This window comes from Acanthochromis polyacanthus, chromosome 1 (genome assembly GCF_021347895.1).
Source record: "Acanthochromis polyacanthus isolate Apoly-LR-REF ecotype Palm Island chromosome 1, KAUST_Apoly_ChrSc, whole genome shotgun sequence".
In the NCBI taxonomy this organism is placed as follows: domain Eukaryota; kingdom Metazoa; phylum Chordata; class Actinopteri; family Pomacentridae; genus Acanthochromis; species Acanthochromis polyacanthus.
Window position 1 is genome coordinate 46059595 of NC_067113.1, and position 25388 is coordinate 46084982.

General features: G+C 40.8%; 1 protein-coding gene across 6 annotated transcripts in view; it reads left to right on the forward strand.

Annotated features, from left to right (window-relative positions):
* Positions 1-12666: 12666 nt before the first annotated feature.
* The window catches only part of dock4b (dedicator of cytokinesis 4b), a 139933-nt gene continuing 127211 nt past the window's right edge, over positions 12667-25388 (forward strand). For all 6 annotated transcript variants that reach the window (XM_051945529.1, XM_051945530.1, XM_051945539.1 and 3 more), the window contains exon 1: positions 12667-12904. In XM_051945529.1, coding sequence (XP_051801489.1) covers positions 12868-12904 — 37 coding nt within the window. In that variant the 5' untranslated portion in view covers positions 12667-12867. The remainder of the gene's footprint in view (positions 12905-25388) is intronic.

Sequence of the window (25388 nt, forward strand, 5' to 3'; positions counted from 1 at the left end):
AGGGGTCACCCTGGACAGGTCGCCAGTCTGTCGCAACTAAACCTTGTATGTAATTATTGCATGACTTTAAGTCATCCTATTCTATACATGTGCAACATCCAGAAGTGCATCATCAGTCACACTACTGTATTTGTAGCTCTTAAGACGCCAAATAAGGGATCTTTACACTTAAGATGCTTGTAAATCACATCTCCTGCTGTACTTTAAAATGTTGTTTGATTCTGTGAATGTACTGACAAGATTGCTGCCTAATTTTGTTGTAATGTATTGACAATAAATATGTATTCTATTTTTACTTGTATTTATGTTGGATGTAAACATACTATGTATTTTTCCTTCTAGATGTCGTTTATCACTCTATCCTTTAGCTTGAGATGTCTAACATTGCACTTTTAACACCTAAACCATTGCCTCTATTTGCATATTCGTAGTTTTTTCAAGGGAAAATGAGTGCAATTTGCTGAAATAACAGACATTAATAATTTTCTAAATTGTGTGCCATCCCTGGTTTAATTGTTTTAGTTACTGTCACTAAACCTGTCATTCTTGGATGGCACACAACCGATTAAAGGATGCCAGCCCCAAATTCACCACTTGACCTGCATGAAACAGCGGATGCTTGATTTTACTTTAATGCTACAAGACAAAAGGCTTGTACGATGACAAGTAACTAGCTGTGTTCGCTGAGGAGTTGAGCTTTGGTTGTTGGAGTATAAACTTCTACAAATCTAATAAAGAGCTGGACAGAGCGGCTCTCCAGTTTCCACCAAGGGTTTTTAAACTTACCGTAATGCTTAAAGGTCCACATCTGATTTTGTTCAAGATTAGAAGTCTAAAACAATTGTAGAATAGAAGATGCCCAGTTTGTGTTTCAGCGTGAGCCTGTTATCTTTCTGCGTGTTGTTTGCATGTTCTCACTGCGTATGCGAAGTTTTCACAGGGTACTAAGGTGTCCAAAAACATGCTGAGGTTAACCAGTGATTCAAAATTGCCTCTATGTGTAGCCCTGTGATATACTGGTGACTATATGCCCAAAGTCAACTGGGATAGGCTCCAGTCCCCTCTGCAGCCCTAATGAGGATAAAGTGATGTGTAGATAATAGATAGACAGATGAAAATAACACTCAGTCATTTGTAGCTTTTAAGCAACTTACATTGAAGTTTGAGAAGGTCAACACTGCGACGTTCAAGTCTAGTTTGCCTGCACTCAGTAGCTTTCAGTTGAATACACCACAAATGCCACATCTCTTTGTAACTTGGCCAGTGTGAAACCACAATGCACACAGTTGGTTTGCATTTATTTGTGACTCAGACATATTCAGACATATTCAGAAATTGCGCACAACAAAAATGAGAAACACTGTACTGTATATGTGTGATTTAGAAGCTGATAGCAAATTCTCTGTAGAGTTATTGCGTGAACTCAGCAGCTGTAACGCCCGACACTCTTTCCTGGAGTTAATGTCACCATGACAACAATGTCAAAAATAGGGATATAAGTCACATTAAAGCCCCATCATTCATATGGGGACAAGATCAATGTGAATGATGAAGCAGCTCTTACAATTAACTGATCAATAAAAACTTTATTTCAAAGCACAAAATGTACTTTTTGACATATTGTATTCATAACACGAAGTATGGATTAGGTCTGACTGACTATGTATTCGGTCCTGATGCAGACTCAGCATTAGGAGTAGTTTCCACAAAGCATCATAAATGCTATTGAATAGGTGTTTTTAAATGCTTCCTGTAACATTACAAAACCCAATACTCCTTGGTCTGGGTTACTATTGTACTCGGTAAGTGATGTAGCTAATTGGATGTGCTATAGTTAGCTGCTTCTTTCAGATGAGATAAACACTCTCTTTAAACCATTTCTTGTACTGTTGCTCTTGTGTTCTTTGGTTTCTGAAAGCCTAAAAAACAGATTTAACAGCTCATTAAGATGCAGAGAGAGACGTAAACAGACCTGCTATTCCTCGTTACAGCTTCTCTGCTGAGATTTGACGATTGCTTTCAGGGGAATAGTGCTGCTTAATGAATGGTCAACTGGTGTTAATACTTTCAATATCGGCTTTATACACTTCAGCACCATTCTCTCGCTTGCTTGTCTCCTTTTGTGCAGTCTTCTAGTACTGCACTAAATCTCAAAGCTGGATTTGTCAGTAAAAATGACTTTTTTCCAGTCTTCCACTGAGAAATGCTGCTGTGTCTGAGCCCACCTCGAGCTCTGGGCCTTGTTTTCCCTCCTGAGCTGCCTTAGAGACACTACTCGTCTTCTGAGACCACTACTACTAGACAGCTTTCTTCTGACAGGACTTTCGTTGTTCTTTATTTGGCAAATTCTGTATCTGTGAAGAACTTGTTTTTGTGTCTCTGCTGGAACAAAGCTTGACGTATTGATCTTGGGACGGTGTGGGGTGATGCAGTTTGCACAAAGTGTTTTAGGATGCCAAGCACTGTCCGCTCAGAAGCCTTCAGTGTGGCGAAGACTTGATTTTGAGAAAGCCCCTATTTCTACAATAACAGTTTCATAACTAACCTAAATCTGTTATTCCACCATTACACCGCTGCTTGCAATGTTCTGCGGGAAACTTGAGACGTAGTTGTAATTTATTAGCTTGAATAAGTCTCTAAAGAGTGTAATCTGTACACGCAATTCACTTTAAAGCATGCAACTCAAGGCATTTTGGCTTTTTTGTACGACTGAGTTAACATGGCCAATGCCACAAAATTGCTTGCTTTTGAATGCTGACCAAGAAAAAGACCCGAATTTGAAATATTTCTGAGCATTTTACATTTCAGAACTTTTTAAAATGTTTTTGAATCCTCAAACTTTCTGAATTCCCATATAATGGTTTTCATTGTGCGCGCAGACTTTCGGTTCTCATCGTATGTTTGCATGTGTGTGAGTGTGTGTGTGAATGTGCTGTCAGCCAATGAGATGAAATGTGATGTATGTGGGTCGGTGGGTGTGGGAAAGGGACGCATTGCCAAGGATTGCTTTCAACTTGCTAACAGATACAGCCATTTATGACAGCCATCTGTCCAGCATGAGTGTGTGTGAGTGTGTACTCCCAGACACAATTATGTTTTTGCTGGTGGGTGTTGGGGTCCAGGTGGCTGTATACTGTAATATTGCACCCACAGCGTGTAACAGCATGGGGGATGTGGGAGCCCAGCAGAGCATGTTAGTCACAAAAACACAAGCATCGATGCCCTGCTGTTACCACGAAACAAAAACTGTAACTTGAGGAAATGTGGCACATTGGCTTATCGTTGTCTCAACAATCAAAAGAAGTTTGAACATCCGACATATCTGATAATCGTAGTAGTGAAAACTTCTTGTCGCCTATGTTATAGATCGGTTGTAAATCTGTGAAACAAACATTGGTAATAATAACTGTCCAATCTACAATCATTTTTTTTGTACTTCTCATGCTTTATTGATTCTATGTACGAAGATATGAGTTTTCATAACCAGGAATAAAGTTTTAACCTCAGCTTTTAACCCTTTGATGCACAACATGTGTCAAGAGATACCCATTTTCCATTGAATACGGGTCAGTTTTCACCCATGTTATGCATCAAATGGTTAAAACAACATAGTGAGAATCGGTTAAAAAAGAATTGGAAGATTAAACATCTCGTGTTCCTTGATCACGATAAAGATGTGCCGATGAAGACCATGTTGTCATTAACAATATACAGTGAATGAGGAAATGAAAGTCCTTTAAATAGCAGTGCAACGTGTGCAAGTAATGTAATGATGACACGATGGCTCTCCAGCTCTTCTCGGAGAATCCCAAATCATTCCCAGGCCAGATGGGACATTTAATCTCTCCCAGCTGGGAAGACCCAGGAAACCTTCAGAGAAAATACCCCAAGAGGCCTCCGATCAGATGGCCGAACCCCCTCAGCTCGCTCCTTTTGATATGAAGGAGCAGGAACTTTACTCTGAGCTTCTTTCGAATTTCCAAACTCTTCACCTTATGTCTAATCTTGAACTCAGCCACAGTATGGAGGAAACCAATTTCAGCTGCTTGTAATCCTGATTTCGTTTTTAATCACGACTCAGAACTCGTAGATTAGGGTTAGAATATAGACTGGTAAATAAAGATCCATCCCAACACCATAATTGGTACAAACTAGGCATTTAGAGCCATTGACCTTTATGTCCATGCCCTTTAATTTAACAGATTAACTCTGTGATGAAGAGGTGCTATCCTCAACTGATATCAACCCGCTCTCTCAGCAACATAAAGACTGTTGCCGTCTAATCAATCTCCTCAAGGCCGGGTTATTATACCTCAGTACACCTGGGTATCGACTAGTTCTCATTGTCTCATATGCAGCTGCTGCAAGACCCCCAACAGGTAAAAAAAAATAATTGGAAAGGCATTACTGCAACACTAGCATTCCTGCACTGGATTTATTTTAAGATTCTTTTATTTGCACCTGGGTACATTTCAGAACTTCTCTGCCCCTACTCAACCTTCACACCTCTTAGATCTTCTGAAGAATTGGTTTTGAGTGTTCCACTATCAGAGATAACGGGTACCTTAGTGGGCGCCAGAACTTCGGAGTAGCCTTTTTTTTAATTAAATGTACCCTCGCTGTTGAACACTTTAAAGAAAAAGCTCCGTATGTAAATATTTTAAATGGCTTTCAGTTCCTATTAGTCTTGCTCAGTTAAATGCAAAACAAATAGGGCCAATCATGAGGCCACTGTTTAACAAAGAGAAAGTTTTTCCAAAGACAATCTTATAATGGATAATCTGTTCATAATTAAAGGAAACACATCCAGTGAGACGTCCACACATACAGTATCAGAATGGTCATAGATTAGAGGATCTCTCATAATCACACATTGGAACAAGCTTTCCAAATAAAGTGTATTGATTGTTGTCATTGTGACAAACGATCACATATTAAATTTTCAGAGAGCCGAAGAGCTTCTTTATTCAGATGCATCCTCAGTAAAAAGGCCATTGTAGGTTAAAGATGATAACAGATTTGTAAGGAGGACTGAGCTGCTCCTTTTAACTCCACTTGTAGCTTTCTTGAAACAAGATCAGATCCCTTGGGCGTTGAAGATCTTTCTGCTTTGAGAATACACTGAAGAGACTGAAGTGAAAAGCAGCTGGAAACAAGCATTTGCGGAATATGTAAAAAATAAAAATTTATATCTTGCTCGTCTGTAAGGCCTCATGAGGTTTTTTTGATAGTAAACGTTTTGGGTGTATCAGAGAAGCAGTTAAACTTGATAAGAGAGAACATGTGGGGAAACACTGTACTTTTCAGTCTTTTGATTCCCACGGCAAACACTTGCAGGTGACAGGATCCATTCCTGTACAGCGGATCATGTTTCATCGCCTGCGAGCGCGGTTTTGCATATCAAACCTATGAAAAATCATCCACGTTGCATTCCGTATTGATGCTGAGGAGAAAGACGGAGGAGGTCTATTTTTACATCCAGCCAAAACACGGTTTGAAGTGGAGGCCCAGCAGAGAGGAGAGAGTGGGAAAAAAAAAAAAAAAAAAAAAAAGCCGAGCTGATGCTGCTCTCATCCAAAGTCATTGGGATCTGCAGATACTGCTGTATCACTCATGCTGTTCAGGTGGACACTATCAAGAATAATGCCAGATATCTGACAATACGTAGCTTTTTATTGGATTTGATGGATTTTCAGCAGCAGCCGTGTGGCTCAAAGGATAGAAATGTTGGTCGGTCAGTTCAACACTTTGATTTAGACTGAAACATCCCAACAACAAGTGGATAGATTGGAATGAAATCTTTTGCAGTCCTATAGTAGGGACCTCACTGACTTTAGTGATTTACTGACTTTCATGTTAGTGTCACCCTGAGTCTGCGACAAGTGTAAGTAATGCATTAATCGTGAGGTGTGGAGATCCTACTCCCCAATATTTTCACTTCAAACACTTAATTTGAGTCTCAAATTAGTGCCTTTTCTGAATGCATTAGCATACTTGCATCTATGTCTAACATTATAGTCATTAATTAATTATCCCCTGTATTCACCCCCAAAATCTACATGTACATCTGAGATATGTATGGTATTAGGTGAAATGTCTCAACAAGTTTTTCAGGAAATATCACAAAATTTGGTACACAAATTCACATCTCCCTTTGGATGAGTATCACTTCTTTAATCTGCATCTCATGTTAAAACATTAATTTCTTCAATTTTTTATTAATGACCAAATATATACATTATTGTTCTTCATAGTTATATAACCTGTAAATTAGCAAGGGCTAGCATGTCAACACTCTATGTAAGTAAGGTGATATATATATATATATATATATATATATATATATATATATATTATGCCCTCTAAATTTCAACATGTTAGCGTTGTTAACATTTTAGCATCGTTGTCGTGTTTTTTAAAGTTGCTAGCATGATTCAAGAACTAGGCCCAATTCTAACCTCCATCCTACAAGCACTAAACCATCAAAACTTAACACATGCTACCTGGAAAGTGATCAAATCATCTTGCAAGAAGCTGCATGAGTTTGAAATGGTATAAACAGGAACAGGACAGCGCCATATCAAGCCATCCTACCGACACCATAATGGCTTGCATACTGTCACGAGTTTGGGAATTTTATATTTGGTTGTTGCTAGAGGTACGGACCCGTACCCGTAGCCTGTGGACTACGGATACGGCACTTGCCATTTGCCAATCAGATACGCGAGATCTGGTCACGTGACTCCCGGTAGACGCTAGCGGTACGGACCCGTAGCATCGGTACTACAGGTACGGACCCTAAACCTGACCCTAACACTAACCCTAACCTTGACCTTTGCTTACCTTTCAACAGTTTGCAGTGGTTAGCAGCTTCTTGACTCGCGAGACTCGAGTACAGGTCCGTATCTGTCTGGCAAATGGAAAGTGCCGTATCCGTAGGCCACAGGCTACGGGTATGGGTCCGTATCTGTAGACACTACCTTTATATTTTACTCTCCTCTTGGACAAAGCTTCAGATAAACATATTTGGTGTACATCGTCATGCAACCTCACAGCAGCATAGGTCCGGTCATGTGGTAGCTTGCTTCCTCCATGCTTGTTTGTTTACCTCTTTTTAGACTTCCAGACTTCTCCTTGTTGCCACATCACAATGCCATGAACTGTGGGTGATCCCTTCAAGCAATATCTTTAGAAATGCAGACTTTTGGAAAGTGTGCATAAAGAGATCAAAATGCCTGCAAAAGAGCCCTCATGAATTTGCTGATCTGACAGAGGGGCAGCCTTAAGCCCTCATGGTATTAGCTGGAAATCCTGTGAGTGTGGCCGTTGGGATTTCGCTTTAGTCTTGTTCTGTTGTCCTCAGTTGAAAGCTTAAGACTGGGATTCATTTTATTTATTCTCACATGTTTAATTAACTGATCTATGAATGGAAATGTAATAATATAGTATACACTGCCTTCCACATGACACCTTTTATTTCTGTTATTGTATCCACATAGGCAACTGGAATAAAAGGGTCTTTCTTTCAACAATACGTGTCTGTGTTTGTACATTCATGTGTGGCCTATGCAGTCACGTATTTATGTGAGTATAAATGGGCTTTTACAGGTAGATTATACCCTAAGAAGTCATTACATGTATAAGAGGAACAAATCACTAATCCCTTTCTAAGCTACAGTAAACATGCCAATACTATAAATGTGGGAAAAGCAATGAAATAAAAGCCATTTCTATAGGAAGATCCTTCATCAGAGGTGTTGAGGTGTGAAATTCAGTCTTCGTGTGGTAAAATATACAATGAGGGGTGTTTTTCTTCTATCTCGCACAGCCTATTTTCATGGCTATATTTAGAGGCCTGTTTCTCCTGGAGGTGGATATCGCCTGCTGTGTGTGAGCTAAGGGAGGCATATGTTTTTCCCCCATCTGACCTACACTTCCTGGTGTGAATTAAATCAAAGCTCAGAAGTGCTGAGAAGAGCTGATAGGCAGTGGCCTCTAGAGATAAGCCGGTGCCATTTTTGCTTCAACCATCCAGAAAAGTAAATCAACTCTTGTGTAGTAGCATTTTTTGACATCATAAACCAGTTATGCAGTGGTTAAAAGGGAAAAATAAGAGGAGATCAACAGGGGTGTCGACAAATGAAACCTGAAAACTCTACTTCGGCTTTAAAACGCATCGCTGACCATGTGGTCTTTAATTTCCTTTGTTTGCCACAACTTGTTTGGGTTCCAAAGCCAATGAAGTCTCGGCTGATTCCAGAGACGCTCTCCTCTTCTTCACTGTAACCATTTTGATTTATGCACCACAGATGTTACGTTTAAATGTGGCTATGGGCCAGAGATGAAAAGAGACTGGTGGTTGAGTGGTGGAAATGCTGAGCAATCTTCAGAGACCATCTGGGCTTTAGTGGAAATGTCTGCGGCAATGGCCGACACCATCTTCCCCTCCGTGATTGACTCCCAACAACGATGCCCAGCGGGGAACATATGGGTCTCCCTGATGAAACTCGGAGCAAACAGGAAGAAGAGTAAAGACACTGGGAATGTGGACAGAGAAGAATGGATGAAGAGATAAGGAGAAGGCGAAAGAGAAAACATGAGCACCTGGGCTGAATGCTGGATGACTCAACCTGCGCTCAGTCTGCCATAATCTGATCACAGTATGGTTAGTGGACAGATATGTCACCTCTGATCTCTCTCCCCATGTTTTTCCATCTTCAGCCCCTCAGCTGTCACTTCATCATTCTTTCTCAGTCTGTGGACTTATAGCCTGACATCGGAGAGACTAAAGGGACTGTAAATTTCTCTTTCAACAGATGTAGGATTAGCCTTTACAGTGAAGGGCTGTGTGGGACTTTTGTTCCTCCCTTTTGGTGAGAAAAATAATCACACAAACACTGTGGAAATGTGCCTGTAACATACTGTATGTCATCATAGTCATTTGCTTTCTATTTTTTAGACTGTGATCCTTCCTCTGACCTTGAGTTTCTTGGATGGTTCCAAGGTTTTCCAGTATATTGCTAGTTTCATAGTATTCTCTGCCTCCATTGTTACAGTTGCTGTCCAGTAATTGCTGGTGGATATGAAATGCATTGGCACTAGCTCGAGAATCCCACAAAACAAATCAGATTTAAAACTCCAGTGTGCTGCTAGGTACATAGAAATTTACCTGACACTTTTAGACTTAATCAGCACTGAGTGAACTCATTTGGCAAGCACCTGAATGCAACAGACGTTCATTTATATGTGAAACTTCTTCTACAAGGCACATAAAGCAGAATGAGCCTTCTTATTGTTATGGTATATTGACAGAGTAGCATATTACTTTAAAGGTTGCATGTGGTGAAAATCTGTTCTTACTGTGTGTTGTGGTTATTATGGACTTGGAGATGTAAGTTATTATAGCTTTTAGATGCAAGTTTAAACCTGCTAACCCTTCAATACACAACATGGGTCAAAAGTCACCCAAATCCGATGGAAAATGGGAAAATCTCCTGACTCACACTGCACATTAAGGGCTATTTTTTCTGTTCCCTGCTGTCAGTCACAGATACAGAGTCTTCCTCCTGACGAAGTCGTGGATGACAATAGATCAGCTGCAGCCCATTTAGAACAGGACCAAAACCAAGAGTTATACCATAAACCGTCTTTACAGCATTTTTTTTTTTTTAGCTGAAATTTTGAAAGACACATTCTGGGAACATGAGACTTTGAGTAACTGACTGAAAAGGAACATAGCATTGGGCCATGAATGCTTCCATTTGTTGAGGTGGAACTTATTTTAACATTTATATCATGTTTTTGTATTTATCCTATAAAGTGACTGTATTATTGAATTAAAATCTGAATGTGTTACTTTATGTCTAATGCTGTAGACTAGAAATATTAAGTAGCACGAGACAGAAATACTTTGAGTAAGTATTGGACAGATGTGTGAAAATAGACTCAGGAACAATCCTTAGTATAATCCCCATCTGATTTGCAAATGGCAACATTTCTAATTTTGTTGAGTACAGAAATGTGATGAAAATACATGTAGAGTGTTATATAGTGTTGTGCAAATCACACTGCTGGGGTAAAGAACTGATGCTAAAACACTGCACTCTTTCAGTCAGGTCAGGTTTAGCTGTCGGCAGTCAACCTCTCTGTCTGTCTTATCTGTCCAGTGCTCGTTTTTCTTGTTTGCCTCGCCGTATTTTTCACCTTTATCACAACATAAAACGTGAAGGCGGCAGAAGTTTGAGCATTGATTCATTGATGTAGAACACAGTCTACTTTCCACTTTATTAAAAAAAGAAAGAAAAAGTGCACCCCAACTCTCATCTCCTGTCCTCTAAGGAATGAATCCATGGGGTTTCTGTCTTACTTTGCTCCCTGGCTTATGATTTATTCATATGTAGAGTAGTGCATTCCCACAACCCCCCACCTCTCCAATCAGAAATATCGAAGGATCGGAATAAAGCAGCGCAACGTGAAAACCCACTGTAAAATTAATCCAGCTCTATCTGCTAGTTTTTTAGTTTAATGTATGCCATGGCATTTACACTGCTTACTGGATATGTGTGCAGTGAGAGAAACAAGGCAGATAAGGGAAGAAAAGTGGGGGTGACACTCAGCCTGTGATGCCATGTGAGTGCTCGGTATGCACTTTAACCTACAAAGCCTGCCTGGGGTTGCTTGCTTTTTTTCATGGCACATCCATTCATAATTCACCGTATAAACTACAAAGGTGGATGGGTAAGTGGACATGTGAACCGCTGATGAGACACACAGAAAAGAGAGGCACATATGACACTTCAAAGCGTTTTAATGCACCATTTGCAGCATGAGAAATGAACATATCTCTTTTTTTGTTGTTGCAAAAATCTCTTTGTGCTCAAACACAGCACTGACTACGCCCAGGCAATAATGATGATGAGAAAGAAAAGAGAGAAACAGCGTGCGAGTTGTATGGGTGTATTAGATCATAAAAAATGTGTCATTTTTGGGTGCACGTGCACTCACCCACATACAGACACGCTCAGCTCACTTTTCTTTTTCTCTGAGTGTTGAACTCTTTCATTTTGGCTCTATAACTCCCTCCAGTTTTCTGCTTCATCCTCATAGAGACTCATGTATTTTTCATGACTAGTTTTCCCAGCAGAAAGCTTTCGTGTCCGAGAGGACTCTCCACTCTTACAAGGTCATGTTCTACGCCACTATCCTAATATTATTTCTCTGTAAGGTGCATCTCCTTGGCTGAATGTACAGTAAATCAGAGCTTACATTTCTTTGTTAAAAAGAGATTTATTTACTCAAGAATACCTCGGAGATCCTGAAAAACAAAACAAAACAAACATATTCTAGCCTTGTGTTTTCCAGAAAGACCAAAAACGGAACAATACCCTAATGTGACGATGATGCTATTGATACAGAGACCTTCATTGACGTCAGCGGCTGCTACTACAAGTCCCAGAATGCCTTGCTGTAGCTTCTCGCTGCGCTGGCCGTGCTGCTGCCTTCAAGTGCTCCTCGGAAACTTCTTATTTGTACATTTAAATCTAAGTTGCCACTTCAAGAGGTCATGATATTAGGGAATAAAACACAGAGTGAATGTCTTGGTGAAGCCTTAATTTAGAGTAAAATGAGTTTGGTCCATATTTCAATACCTATGTGAGGATTTCTTTCCAACCTAGATTAGTAATTATGTTTAATGTGGATAATAGACCTTAAACTAGATAGTGGGTGCTTTCTTTGATATTCACTTACAACCACACAGTTTTTGGATATTTCATAATTACTGGTATAGCTGTTTATGCCAAATATTTGACAAAATGAGAAGCTAGCATGTTAAAACTGGAAGAAATTATATTTAAGATAGGATAATAGTCCTTAAAATAGACAGCGAGGCATTTTTTATTGGCTCAGAACTTACTAGCTCATTTTATTATGTTTGAAAATATGCAAATGCAATTGCTAATAGCTATTTGTGCTAATGGTGTTTGCCATTAGCTATTAGCAGATTCTAATTGAGTTTTATTTCTTGTCTCAACTTTTCTGCTTTTATTGATTTATTTCTGTTTACTGTGAAGCAAAATTATATCAGTAACATATAAGAGTGTTACATATGCTGTTTCTGCTGGTAGTGGGAATGCCAAAATATGACCAAAACACAGAACTGTAATGCTGATGCTACAGATATTAGCTAAGACAAGTATGGTAAGTATGGACATTTACAGCTCAACTTTTAAGCAAGATTTTGGACTACAACTGCTGAGAAATAAATTATGTTTGATATAAGCTAATAGCAATTAAAATAGATAACGGGCTTGTTTGTATAAGCTTATAACCTACTAGCTCATCTTATTCTAATGAAAATAGGCTCATGTAGCTGCTACTAGCATTTCATGCGAATGGTATTTAGTGGTAGCAGATTTTCTTTTGTTTTTGTTTAAACATTTCTGTTTTTTCCCTATTTTTTTGCAATAAAGCAAACATAATGTCAGTAAAATGTGTCACAACTGCTAAGAGTTAGGATTCATAATGCAAAAACATCAAACTTCATGATAACGTTTTTATTCACTCTGCCTCCAAATACCACAAATTTGTTAAATGATGAAAAATCTCCATATTACATGAGCTCTCCGAGTGCGCTGAAGTGGTCGTCCTGTTTCCCACAGATCGTGAAGGCAGCACGGCTCCGTACCACTACGAGCAGCAGCAGCAGCAGCAGAAGCAGCGGCGGCGGCGCTTTCTCCTTCTGTAACCTAAACAATGACTCCTACTACAGACCGGAGGAAAGCACACCAATAGAATGCGTTACCCAGACCCCAAACCCTGCCTTTCGCTGCTATTCCGACCGATCATTTAAATGCGCCGACCGTAAACATGTGGATACCTACGGAGCATGAAAAATACGGCGTCGGTAAGTTTATTTGCCTTTATGTTTTTCAGGAAAAAAAGAAAAGTGCTGTCTTCTCGCATTAGGTTTTCTAGTGCATATGTTAACGTGCGGATGGAGGTGAAGTGGCCCCACGAAGGATGGTTTCAGGACTGTTACAGTGACTGATTGTTTTTGCATAAGGCAGCATCAGCTCAGTCTTTTCAAACAGCCCGTGATGGGAGCTTCATCTGACTGCCACATTGCAAAGCACAGGGTTGTCGCTCTGACCCCCTTGGGTTTGCAAAAATGATCTGCCACCTTTTTTATTTTTCCTTTGCCCTATTCCCCCCTTTTGCATTGTCAGGGTATAATTTCCACACTCTCCAGTGCTTGCGTGTGTGTTTGAATGAGGGAAAAATCTGTCGTTGTGTGCATTTGTGGCCAACATTTGCAAATTCTTCGAAAGAAATGGAAAATCTCAGGTGGAAGTAAAGAAGAGGTGTGCTTTATTTCCTACCGCTGAGATTTGCTCTGGTCCTTGAGAGGTCCTGGAAAATGTGTGTGTGTGTGCATCCTACAGTGCATTGTTCCAGACTGTCGGTGGGGGCTCTGGAGCAAACACTGAAGTGAGACAAACAAGCGACAACAACGCAACCCAAGCCAAATGTGGCGAAAAAAACCCTAAAACAACCTACACAGGCTTTTGTCCTGTTTGTGTGGTAGGAATTTCTAGTTTGCCTGTCTTAACAAGCAAAAATAGAGAGGGAGCTCATTGAGATGCAGCCACTGAGAGGCGGCTTAAATGTCTCATAATAATATTCCCTGGAGATGTTGGTGTGCTGTGTGTGTGATGCTCTGGTCCCTGCATGATCCAACAGTGTCCATGAATATATGAGCCAGTGATCATTTTGTAATGTCTGCAGGGATGCCAGGAAAAAGTGGCTTCACTTAAAAGTAATAAAACCGTGATTTCATGTGATCAGTTCAACCATTTTTGCCATTATCACTTCCTCTTTCTTGCATGCAAGCGTTGCTTAAGGTCCAAAAATTCACAATTCTGACATCATGACCAGGAATCAGTGAAGCACAGTGAACCAGAAAAGCAGCCTTTGGCCTCTCCCCGTCACACTCTGGTCTGGTCACTTGACTGCTTGGCTAAATTTTCCCATACTATAGGCTTGTTTCCTTTCCTCTACCACGAGAGAGCTGAATATCACACCTTAGTCACTTATTATTTTTAATCCTGTGCAGGGCAGAGTCCCCAAGAGCCCATAGCTTCCATGTTTTGATAGGACAGAATAGATTTATTCCATTTAGCTACTTAGAGCCATTCCCTGCTGTCAAAGTTCATTTGGCTGAATGAAAAGAGCACATTTATTTTGAAAGCTAAATACTCACCATTGTCCTCGAACTGCTAGAGGGCGCCCTGTTAATTGGATTAAAGTTCTTTATCCCCCCCCCCTTTTCCCTCAATAACTGCAGTAAGACTCCTTTAATTGGTTGTGATTTATTTTTTAAGACATGTTTTGGCAGCAGCGCGCTTCTTTGCGGCCTGATCCGCTTCCTTTTGAGGAAGGATGTTTTCCTGTTGTGAAACTCGTGTCAGTCAGGTTACGCATACATGCACGCACAATGGCTGTTTGGTGGAGCAGGTTAGTTTTGTTTATGATAACGGCAACTGTAACGTGTCAAGTGCTTGGAGTCAGAAGTTGAGCCAAGTTCATGTGCTTTAGTGTCTCTTTTAGTCTGGAGAGGATATTATTTATTCTTTGTCAGTGAATGAATGGAGACCTGTGTGCTTTAAGGAGAATCGTGAAGGCCAGAGTTGTGATACAGGGGAAGAATTTTGTACAAAGTGTTCTTTGAATGGAATGCAAAAGCGTTAATATTTGTTCTGAATGATCGCATTTAGAGGTGAGATGAAATGCTGGCCTTCAAGGAAATGATGATGATAGAACTCTGTTACTGGATTTTTGCACCAATATTGATTTGTAGGCCAACAGTTTTTATATACATGTGTGTATTTATATGTTAGAGTAATAATAAAAACCAAAAATGGTGGCGTTGTTATTGATATATTTCACAAACTGATATAAAATAAATACGTAAATAAACTTTGAAACTTTTGGTGAAGATGCAACTCACTTGGCACCACTGGCTGCTCAGCTTTTGCTCTGCTACATGTGCTGCACAATGATAAAAGTACTATAATGAATGGTTCTCTGGAGGGTTCAGTGTTCGTAGGGACAAAAGGAATGCTTTAGTGTAAGTGCATTGCTCTATATGTAACAGTTGTGATAATTGATTTATCTTTTGGATTCAAGAAATGAATGTAGAAGAACCTGAGATAAAAATTCTAACCTTCCTCACTTGTATACCTTTCAGACTGGAGACGAATGTTGGATTGTCAGCTTAGGAAAATTAGATGGACAAATGAGGTTTCCAAAGCTTTTTAAATCTGTTACAATCTGATGCGATGTATTGGCACCTGAAATTTTAGCACAAAACATTTCATGACTGCAATGATTGTACATCTTCACTTTGCTGTTGCGAAATGTTTCAGGCTTATCACAGTTATTGCAATGGCATTCCAAATGACAACATATCAATTCAGCTAGTCTCCAAATTGTGTACTTGTTTTGCAGGGCGAAAGGATAACCAACTGTTCACCCTGGTGGCAAAAATAAGCTCACACCAGCAGTGATCCCTGAGCCCCACCTGGAGTCTCATTCTAAATTATTCATGCCAAGAGGATGAGCTGGTGCACAACTTATAGCAAAACACTACCTGAAATGGTGTTGCGCTAAATATCATTCATCCACATCTGCTTTTACTTCCCATTGCAGTCTTGGTTGGATCTTTCATGAATAGATTCTCTGGAATGGCTGTGATATCTAAATATTGATACAAGTAATTCCCTGCGTTAGCCATTTTAAATGCGATCTCCTCCAGGTGCTTTCAGCGAACATTTTATCCCACTTTGACAGGGAGGCAGGCCAACTAAAAAGGGCTTGGAATTCCTCGGATCCTTGCAGGAACATTTGATCTCTGGCCAAATCGAGATGAGATCAGAACGTCTCGCTGTCTAATTGGAAGGTTGCAGCGTTTGATGTCGATTTGCCTTACTAGCAGAGTGGGGCCCGGGGACGATGGGGGCCACTGCCAATCATGAAATATGAATGGACTCTCAGCGAGCTGACGTTAAGGCGCCTATTAGCCCACCAGTGGCGTGATTACTGGTTTTTAACCTGAAGCAAGAAGGTTGGAAGATTGATGAGATGATGTTATTCATAAATGGATGTGCTGGGCGTTGGATATGGAGACATTACGCTGAACCAAAAGGGAGAATCTTTTATACATCAAAGCCATACATCTCAGTGCAAAGATAGTTCAGATTGACAGTAAATAGGATGAGATTACAGTTGAAATGGATAAGAGGATGCATGAAGTTATGATGTGGATTTGAGATACCAGAATCTCCCTTGACAGACGTACAGAAGGATGTCTGTCCGATGCTTCATAAGTCGATGAGGAGTAATCTCACAAATGTCACCGAAGACAAAACACACTTTGACTCAGCCACTGACTGCAGAAAACACTTGAGGCTGCATTGTGTGACGTTCAGAAGGAGCAGACGTCAAGTTAATGCTCAGACAGACAGTGAGGCCTTTCTCCTCATTAAGGCCCTTTGATACAACCAATCAAGCATGTCATTGCTCATCATAATTTAGACACATAATTAAACCTTTTTAACGAGCTGCTTCGGATCTGTTTTCGTGCAAGTTGAATTCTCCACCAGCGTTTGATTGGAAAAGCTTGATGTAGTCTGCTGCCTTTCTTCGAGCGCTGTGCCATGTCAGATAAAGAGAAAGAATGGAGCAGCGATCTTATTGCACGTTGCTACTTGAGGCCTGGCCGAGATGGAGAGCTGACATCGGGCCTGGGGCTTTCCTGCTCTTCCATGGCTGACACGACTGGTTCCTCCCCTGGGAGGATGTTGTTGTGGTTGACGGAGGGGAGGTTGGGGTGGGGTTGATGGGTGTTGGAGGTTGCTGGCGCGTGTCAGGGGTGGACTCATTGTCGGGGCGGCCGTCCTGCCCTGTTACCCCCAAATTTCCCCCCCCGACCACTCCACAGGGGATTAGCAGGTTGTTTTGGAGGAGGCCCCCAGGCCCATTCCACCATTATACCCATGATTTCTTAATGCGGCGAGCCCCTCGGCAATGTATAGAAAATGGTGGGGGGAGGGGGCGTGGCGAGGTGAAGCCCACCAGCTTGTAACTGCTTGCTCACCCGCTGCCTCATCTGCAGAGATAGAACCCCTTCCCCTCTATGTGTGCTCACGGACTAGTCTGAGACAATCATTCAACACGGTAGGAGGCTGGAGGAGGCTCCCCAGTGTATGAAACAGATGCACAAATTCTAGAAAAAAGATAGCCGGAGAGTTAACCATTCAGCCCACGACTATACACAAGCTGTTCCTCGGTGGATGTGCGTCTTGTGATGGTTAAATAAATCCACATAGACATGTGACATATGAGGAGATCAGTGAGTGTTGTGCTCATCACTGATTCAGCCTGACAATAATGGCCACTGTAGCACAAACATGAGGAAGAAATGCCACCGCTGGTTTGTTTGTGTCATTCAATTAAATCATGCTCTATTTATTATGGAGCCCTCATTTGTGAAAGGAAACACCCGAATTGCAAAAGAACACATTGTCTGTGCGTTTTTTTTTCCAGTAACAAAAGATACAGGATCTGGACACAGTTGTGTGATCTCAGTTATATGCTGTGGAAATGAAAATATTTTACCTCCTTCCAGCTTTTCTTCGCAACAAACGCACACTGGAGGTTACTCTTGTGAATCTATTGGAGTGGGTGACGTAAACAAACTAATATGCTGTAATTGTCTGTCCACGTCCATGTATAATGTTGAGACGGGCAGCCGGGGGCGGGGGGGGGGAGTTTTCCTGCATTTCCACTCGAGTGGCGGTCTTGCTGGCTTTCTGTAGGGAGATGATGCTTCTGCTCTGAGATGGCCGAGTGATTTCCAGTTTACCAGAACGCATATGGTAATTACAATAGCCATTATTTCACACTGGATTGACATGAGTTATTGGTTTAATTTGCTTGTTTGTCTGATAACTGCTAGTATTCCTTCTTACAGGCTTGCACTATTGATTTTAAGGCTCAAATAACCAATTATTTTAAATGTATATTGACCTGTGGTTTAATTTCTCAATTGACTGATTGATTGCAGGGTCTATAAAATGTCAGAAAGTGATGAGCCAACAAAAAGATTCAGTCTAAACGCTTAGAACAGTGATTAAACCAGCAGATATATGTGCTTTTTTTTCTTGAAAATTAATCCAAAACACAGACTAATTGTCATTTAATCATTAAAACAATTGCAGCTGCTATCGGATGTGAATTAAACAGACTTGTCTTTGAGGAAGTTACATTATGTTTCAACTGCAAATGTAAAATGATAGTTTTCAGGTATGACATTTTCTCTGTTTTAGAATTAAAATGAACAAAATGTGTGGCTTTTGAAGATAAAAAAAAAACAAACGTTTTTTGCCCTTTGGCTAGTCTCACCGTTATGAAACCCTCTTTGCTTTTGTAGCAGGCCTGATGTGGAGCACGGTTGTAGTTTCCCTTCTTCGATATCAATCCGTAATCCCTGCAGGAGAGAGGTTAATGGGATATGTCCTATTAGGAATTCAGCAGCTTAACTGATCAGTAGTGCTCCTGTAGTGGAGGCAACAGAGGAGTGAGTGTGTGTATGTGTGTGTGTGTCTGTCATCTGTGTGGGCTGCTGGAAAAATGACTGACATGCTATTTTCATAAATGAAGGGCGTCTGCCGGTGACAATCACTGTGATTGGCAGGTGAGAGGGGCTGTTTATGCATCAAGAGACACTTGTTTTTTGTGCTCATTTGTGGCAGAATAAATGATCGCCCAGAGTGGACCGGCATCGGCTATGTGTTTCCTGCGGCCTGCACGTATTGACTATAAAGGAAGTGTACATTGATTTGTGCGAGCGTTTGTGTGGGTGACCCAGTGCATCGTAATGACCTTCCATTTTCCCATAAACCTCCCTTTAGCTATCTCTGCTCACCCTCAAGTTACTAAAAGCGACGTGCTCACTTCATTATTAACATGCTAATAAAAAGGGATAGTTACGGTCTCTGTTCCGGTTAAATCTTATATCATTAATGTATTATTGATAGCTAATAAAGTGTCGAGGCTTTCTTTAAAGGACATATGCATTATTCAAGATTGTGAGCAGTCGTGGTTTTCTCTGTATTCAATTATTGTGCTAATTTTTGAGTTTAGAACTTTCCCAGTGGGGAATGTGGAACCAGAGGTGACTCCTACAGATTGCTTTGGTCCAGTCTTTTGTTTTGTTCTGCAGTTTACTGTATTTCTTTGTGGGATGACTGACCCTCCCTAGGCAAAGTCTGCACTGAGGCAGCTTTTCCTTTGAGCATCCTTTCTCTTTATTCTTTATTTGCTTGCCTGTCATGACACTAACTACTAGATTAATATACTACTTCTGCAGATACATTTGGAAAGTGTGTATGTCCACAGACAAAACGATCAAATCTGATTTGCAAACAACAAACTGGTGCATGAGAAATAAATCCTAATTGGTGACTGAATGCTGTATGTAGCTCAATCTTTTGCCTATTGTATGCATGTGAACAGGCACAGATGATATAACTGGGACATTTTACTACTACTTTACCACCAGAGATGCATTTTGGTATTTCTGGGCTGCTTATTCTTGAAACTAACTGTGCAATGTTTTGCACTGACATTCATATATCTGCAATAAGCCAATTCTGTTGAGTTTTGGCAGGCAAAAGTGTTTCAAAAGTACCAAAAGTTTCCATCAGATTTCGCTGGTTCTTGTTTTCACTGAGCATATATTTCAAGTCATACCATATAACTGTGTCAGTTTTATCCTTTTTTTGTTTTTGTTTGCCTTGGCAAAATGACTGCTCTTGTCTGAGAGGATGGAAAACTACAAAAGGAGGCCACAGTTGAAGGAGGCTGCCATGGTGTAAAGTGCTTACATTAGATGTTAAAAGTGACAATAACGGCATGATGTTGGCGTTTACCATTTTAGTTTAGTACACAAAAACACAACTGAGACCGACTGGAATGTTGTGTTTTGTCATAAGCCAGAGTACTGAAGAATAAACTTTATGACCTGATGACTGTGCTACATCTAAGGACACACAATCATAGCATCACATGGGATAGATTTCAAGATATTTCACTCAAAATTGCACATTGGTGGCACAGAAGAAAAAATCTAAGGATCATCAACGCCAGTAGGATTCAGTGCCACGAATGTTTGCAAAATTTAAAGGCAATGATTGTTAAGGTAGATCAGTCTAAACCAAAGAAGCGTGTTTGAGACTGTATAAGAGGGAAAAAACTGTATGTCCACCCAAAGAGCCAACCATTAGGATAGCTTAAACATGCTTATGTTCTTAAAACCATATTTAGTGCTTTTTGTGGAGATTTTTCTCGTGCAAAGATAACTCTTTATTCATAGTGCAGATGTAAAGCTTAGTGTGGATGGATAGCCACAAAGACTAATGATGCATTTGCGGACATGGCCTAAATTCGTCCATGTGCCAAAGCAGTTTTTAAAAGATAGCGTCCACAATGCCGCTCGGTTCCTCCTAAAAGCCTCACTGTCCTGTTCAGGTCACTGAGGACATTGTTAGGAGTTTATCAGTGGAGCGGCCGTCAGGATTAGTGTCAGAGACAGAGGAAGGGAGGTGAAAGGTCTTCAGACTGAAAGCTGGTGAGCACCATGGCTCGACCTTGACTGGGCGTTCACTCAGAGCACTGTCTGCACCTTTATCTGTCCCTCCTCACCCCTGCTTTTGTCTTACAGTGCTCTAATTAAATGGAACTGCTTCTGTGTTGCTGCTGTATTGAATCGCTGTCCCTTCTGTTTTCCCTCTTTGTATCTCTGCCTTCCTCCTCATCCACTCTTGTGCTTATTGCAGTTGAATGAGCTGTTTCCAGAGACAGCAGGCCACACTGTGATGACCCTTATCTCATTTTCTTCCTCTTTTTTTTATATCATCTATTGCTCCCTCATTCCTTTTCTGGCTGGCTTATTTTCCCCGATTTCTTTCTCTCAGTAGCCCACTGCCCTCTATCTGTGCTGCAGTCTGTTTCACCTTTATCTCTCTTTCACATTCATCTCTTTCCCCCCTCTTTCCTCCACTGAATCCATACTCACTTGTCCCAGATATCCCCAGATACTACGTGTGCGTGTTGTCTGTTCAGGGATACGTTCATATTTGTGGTTCTGCTTTTCTGTGTGCATTTAACAGTTCAAATATGAATTTGTGCTCCAGTGTGCATGCTTGTATATTGTATTTTGGGTTGTGTGTTTGCAGCAGCCTCAGCGGACTAGAAGTCTGGAGATGATAAAGCACTACAGATGCCCCACAGGCTTTGGAGTACAGTTGTAGCTGCAGTCGATGTTATACATCTTTTTGTTGTGATACATGCACGGTTTTCCCGACAAATTCTGCTAAACATGCTTCGCAGATGCTGCACATAAGACCCGTGATGCTTGCTTTTAAACATAGCTAAGGATTTTTCGCTGTATTTCATCGCTGTTGGTTACCTGCCAGGTCATTTGCTTAGATTGCTATTATAAGACGATACACAGCAGAAGAGTTGCAGGTCAGAGTCAGCACAAAAAACATAAAAAGAAGCATTTTAACATTGCATGCTTGGAAATATCAGGAGCGGATGCAGTAATCACCAGTTAATTTGTGTACTATTGCTTTCTCTGAACAGCTTTTCAATGACTTGTGTTACATAACCCTGACAATACTTGAGTTTGATGGACATTTCCTGTGCCCAAATGTACCACATGGCAACAGGGTTGTTGCCCAGTTTTACCTGAGCTCAATCTGTGCATATGGAAACTGGCTGAAAGTCATTAACCGCTACAGTAGTCTTTGTCATGGTGGGCCTTTGCTGAACCCTCACAATATTCTCAGCAGCATAAACTAGTTGAAGAGATCTATTGGGCAAAAGGTGTCACTGCAACTGATAAAATTTGTGCTAACCAGCTACAAATGGGAAGTCTTCTTTAGCATGTGACTGTGTTGGAGTAGAATTTTGGGTGTTTATTCTCCCTCTATGGTTATAGCAACAGCAAGGCCAAAGATTAACAACACGCGAAAGATGCAGGAATGTTCTTCTCCTAAAATTTGTCTTCTGCTTAAAAATGTATTTGCAGTTGCAGGTAGACAGATGGTATATTCACGTTTAACTGGGTTTGTTCTCTGTCCCATCAAGTCTGTTCTCATTATGTCCTTGGCACCTGTTCTATCAGTGTTTCCTTAATGGAGGATGAAGCAGTTTTATGCTGACACCAGAATGATGCTGCATCCTTGTCGTTTGTGCTCCGCTGTCGATTACTTCAATCTCCATCAAAGGACATGAGGTGAATTTTGTTGTGTTCTATTGCCTCGCTATCCATTCATCATCCAGGGTGTGTATAATTTAATTTAGAGCATGTTTCAGTTACAGTACTGTCCATGAAAATCTCCATGGCACATAGAGTTACTTGCAAGCTCACAGCACAGGTATGTCATATTAGGAGAGCATATTGACTGTGGACTCAGGAGGTGTGGCGGTGACATTGATCGGTGTGGATCCCTCTCAGTCTTCTCAGAGATTGAACTGTTTTCCCATCTCCATCACTCTCTCTGTCTGTGTAAAGATCACACTGGGAGGATCAGCTGCTGCCTGGCTGATTTCTGGGCAGACGCCTCTCCGACCTTGGCTGCTGTTAGCTGTCTTATTACCTCCTCGATGTGTGTCTCTGTGTGAGTGCGCGCACACCTCCTCTGCGGTTGAGTCGGTGTACGTACGGACTCTACATTTGCTCTTTGTCCCCTTTGAGGTTGTGCGCGAGCGAGCTATCGGTTTCCTGCTCACGCTGTGCCGTCGAGGTGATGGTCTGGCTCTCCTCTGCATGTCAACCTGCTGCATGTGACGTGTTGGCTCGCTGCCTGTCCTCCTCACCTCTCCTGTCGGCTCCCCTCACTTCCTCTCTCTACCCACACACAGAAAAGCCAGTTTTAATGTCAGGTTAACTTTCTAAAGGGGCTTTTCATTGCAAGCTTATAGCCGCTCGCTTGCTCGATTTGGTTCACGGCTGCTTTTTTCAATCGGTTAGAAGAGACTCAACTGTTCAGCTTGATTGCAATTGATTTTTGTTTGAATGCAGGACTGCTTAGCTGATTGAAATAGCTTCATGCTATAGAAAGCGAAGGCATGGGATGTATGGTATTGTGCCTTTTGCTAGGGGCGATGTTTCTGAATTTAGGTCTATATTGCAAAAGAACAGAGGAGCTACAACTTTGAAATGAGATTAACTCCAATTTCGGTGACAAAGCTTCACAACACTTCGAAACTGACTGGTTCTCCCCAAGCTGAGCGTTTCTTCTGAATTTCTAAATTAATTGTGTGGGTGTTGTAGAGTGTTATTGCCTCAGAGAGTCTGTTTAATTCATCAGGTTGACTGAAACCTCCAACTGCGACCCAGTTCACTTTCGTATGTCTCCTCTTTTCAGCCCTCTTCGGGGACTGTTACTATTTGGAATGTTTACCCAGTTAAGAGAAAAGCCTTCAAACCACACTGAGACAGAAGCAGATTTCAAGTTAAACGCCCGTCTTAAATTAATAAGCCCCCCGAACATCTAAGCCGCTGGATCATTTGAAGTTGCGTTTGTCTGAGGGGAGAAGACCAAGACTCTTCCTTCTCCATGCCTCTCATCGTTGATTGAATGGGGCCTTTTCAGTATTCTTCCAGCAACACCAAAGGTTGGCATTGCGGTGCATTGTAGGATTGATTTGCTTTGTTTGTGTTCCTTTTTTCTGGAAGTTGCACAGAGGATTTCTTCCGTTGATTCAGGAGGCAGGGCTTTTTCTTCTCCTGCCATTTAAAAGACAACGCAAAGAGATGGAGTGGGCATTTTGTGTGTTTTCCCGGTGAAGTAATAGTTTGACATTTTGGAGGATACGTTTGCTGCTTTCTTGCTGAGTGCGTAGACAATCATCCAATGTTGATACATCTGTACCCACATAAAGGAAAAGTGTAACATTTGGGGAAATACACTTAATTTTATGTTCTTGGTGCGAGTTAGATGAGGAGATTGATACCACTCCAATCCAATGTCGGTGCACTAAATATGATGCCAGCAGCCGAGTGGCATAGCTTGGCATAAAGAGCGGAAACAGGGAGCGTTAACTAACCTGGCTTCATCTAAAGGTGCAAAAATCAGCCAACCAGCACATCTAAAGCTCACTAATTAACAGGTAATACTGTATCTCATCCGCATGTTGCTGGTTTACTTCCAGTCATTCGCAGCTTGTTTATTGGTGATAAGGTTCAGCCAAAGAAGTGTTAGTATTCATTTTCTCAGCAAAAGATAAAAAGCATTTTAGATTTTTTTTTTTAATCTCAGGATTTTATTTCCAGGAGGCGAGAATTATTCTTTATGAGGGTGTTTTCCATGAATTCTTAAACATCTCTTATGTGGTTTTATAAAGTTTGACATTGCTCCTTAGATGTGTTTCTTGTATTTATGAACCAAATATGGTGTCAGCCATGGTCATTACTTCTATACATATATAAGGAATAGCCTGACTGATTATTGTGGCTGATACTTGACATTTTCCACATTCATTTCGGTTGTTTTTATTGGCCAATTATTGATCAATTAAATGCACTACTACATGCCTGATAGGTCTGAGACACACAAGCCTTTGCAACAAACCAGGAAATGAACTACTCTCATAGTGGCTACAGCAGTGCTCACAGCTAGCGGCTAAGTGGGAAGGCAGAAATTACCCTAAAACAGAGTCTGGAAAACTAGAATTAATAATGCTTTAACATATGGACCTTAGTGGGCAATAAAAGTGATAGAACAGTGAAAGATTAAGAAAAACAGCAGACTGCAGAAGACAAACTGATCAGTCAGTTCCACATAAACAGAGGAGAACATCCTTATTTAATAACTCCTGTTTCTATTTTTTGTTTTCAGTTAGTCTAGTCATGAATGACAGATTCTCTAATATCACATGTTGTTGAAACAAAACATGTAATGTATATCTGCTAAAAAAATATCGGTTGTCTTCCTTTCTTGATCATCAAGAATCAAAATTGGTATTGGCTCTGGAAAATCCATATCAGTCAATGCCTAATCCATCCATATATTCAGGTGAGGCTGAAATACATGTGTATATTCTAGGTTGTATTTTATATTTTATATTTTACTTCCAGGTAAATCTTTCAGTCTTCACTCTATTTAAATGTTTTTTGTCGTGTGTTTTATGATTGACCTTATGAAGCTCACAAGCCAAAATATGCTGATCTACGCAGCGCTAAACCAGAAATCACAGTCGCTCCAGGCAGTGATATCAGTTTCTATTTCTCCCTCTGGCCTTAACCAAAAAAAGACATC